Genomic DNA, 1,744 nt, shown 5'->3' on the forward strand with positions numbered 1-1,744 from the left:
TAAGTGATGACAGGAACCTCCACATGTATGCACCCGATTGGTCGTGGACCACCCAATCAAAGCCCAAGAATACAAGCATCAATAATCAGTGGCGGATCCAGGAATTTTTTTTAGGTGGTTCCCTCTTAATTTATAAGGTGGTTCCTACGCGTCTTCTATATATCCGTACACTATTATTTCGAAACTCGGGTGGTTCCGGGGAACCACCCGTTTGTATGCTGGATCCGCCAATGTCAATAATTGATCATTCTCCTAATCCCCTATGTATTCTTACTGGCACACTGTCTTCTTCTATTTCTTGTAAACATTTCATCGAACACCTTGCCTGCACCTCTCAAATCATCATCAAACTGACAAAAAAAAGCATGTCAAATCTTCAGTCACCACTTATCATCTTCTTACTCTGCACACTCACACTCTCCACCACATTCTCTGAACAACAACCCACCACAATATACGAGCTTCTCAAATCAAAAGGGTTGCCAATTGGGTTATTACCCAAAGGTGTCACCGATTTCACATTCGACGATTCGGGTCGGTTCGAGGTGCATTTGGATCAAGCCTGTAATGCCAAATTTGAAGACGAATTGCATTACGATCGGAATGTATCCGGGAATTTGACGTACGGGCGGATCGATGAGTTATCGGGTATTTCGGCTCAAGATTTGTTTTTGTGGTTTCCGGTTAAGGAAATCCGGGTTGATATTCCGAGTTCCGGGTTGATTTACTTCGATGTCGGTGTCGTTTCGAAGCAGTTTTCGTTATCGTCGTTTGAAACACCGAGGGAGTGTGTGGCTTCTTCGGATCAGATTGTTACTCATACTGTAATTAAGGTCATCCCATCATCGTTGACTTTTTGTTCTGTCAGTTTGACTTTTTGACTGTGGAGTTTGACTTTTAAGTTTGACCTAAAGTTTGTGATAAAGTTTTAATCTTTTTTATGGTATGATATGATATGCAGAATCCGTCCACAAAGTTGGGAATTCGAAAGGACCGAAAGCACGATCGCAAAGAAGACTTAGTGACGTTTTTATAAATTTGAAGTTAAAGATGGATTGGAAGTGCATGGTTTCTCAATCAAGATATGGGTCTGGTTCTTGCATCTACACGAATGCCAGCTTCGGTCAATGCAACATTATGGAGAAGTGCTTCATGGAAGCAAATGACAACTGGGGTTTGTTGCAATGATTCACTGAGATTCAGTCCTAATTTATATAGATTCGTTAGAAAAAACACAAAGGATGCGTGTTATTATACAATCGAGACAATAACATGAAGGCTATAAATAAGACGATATGTTTTTATTTTATATTGATGAATTCATTACAAATATGAACATAAAACATTTATTGGCAGATTAATTCTCTTTTTGTAGTCATAAGTTTATTTGATATAATAATAAATGACAAATAAATAGGTTCTTATACAATTTCAAAAGTAGTTGGTTGGTAGGTTCATCAAACCTCTTTAAACAGTTTGAATACTATAGAATAGTTGATTTCTATAGTTGATTAGAAGTATTGTTTTTTTTAATAAGAAATCATGTTACTTTTTTTTATATTAATCTATATTAGTTGGGTCCTATGAGATTATTTGCAATGTTCATAGATGTCTATATGTTTAAGAAGATGTGTATGTTTGAAGCTTTCTTCTTGTATCAATCATGACCTACCGTTGGGTCCAAAATATGCTTCTTGTCTAGGGAATATGGGGGAAATGGCGACAAGCTTTGTTTGGACCACAT

At 37.4% G+C, this 1,744-nt stretch overlaps 1 protein-coding gene across 1 annotated transcript; it reads left to right on the top strand.

The window, feature by feature from the left end:
* Window positions 1–365: 365 nt before the first annotated feature.
* Window positions 366–1,311, top strand: LOC143533740 (uncharacterized protein At5g01610-like). The gene is made up of 2 exons (XM_077028420.1): window positions 366–833; window positions 962–1,311. The coding sequence occupies exons 1-2, from the start codon at window positions 366–368 to the stop codon at window positions 1,034–1,036; spliced, it is 543 nt and encodes a 180-aa protein (XP_076884535.1). The 3' UTR covers window positions 1,037–1,311.
* The last annotated feature ends 433 nt before the right edge of the window (window positions 1,312–1,744 follow it).

Source organism: Bidens hawaiensis, unplaced genomic scaffold (genome assembly GCF_021521415.1).
Source record: "Bidens hawaiensis isolate Kalapana, Puna unplaced genomic scaffold, B.hawaiensis_p1.1 tig00000760_1, whole genome shotgun sequence".
Lineage (NCBI taxonomy): Eukaryota > Viridiplantae > Streptophyta > Magnoliopsida > Asterales > Asteraceae > Bidens > Bidens hawaiensis.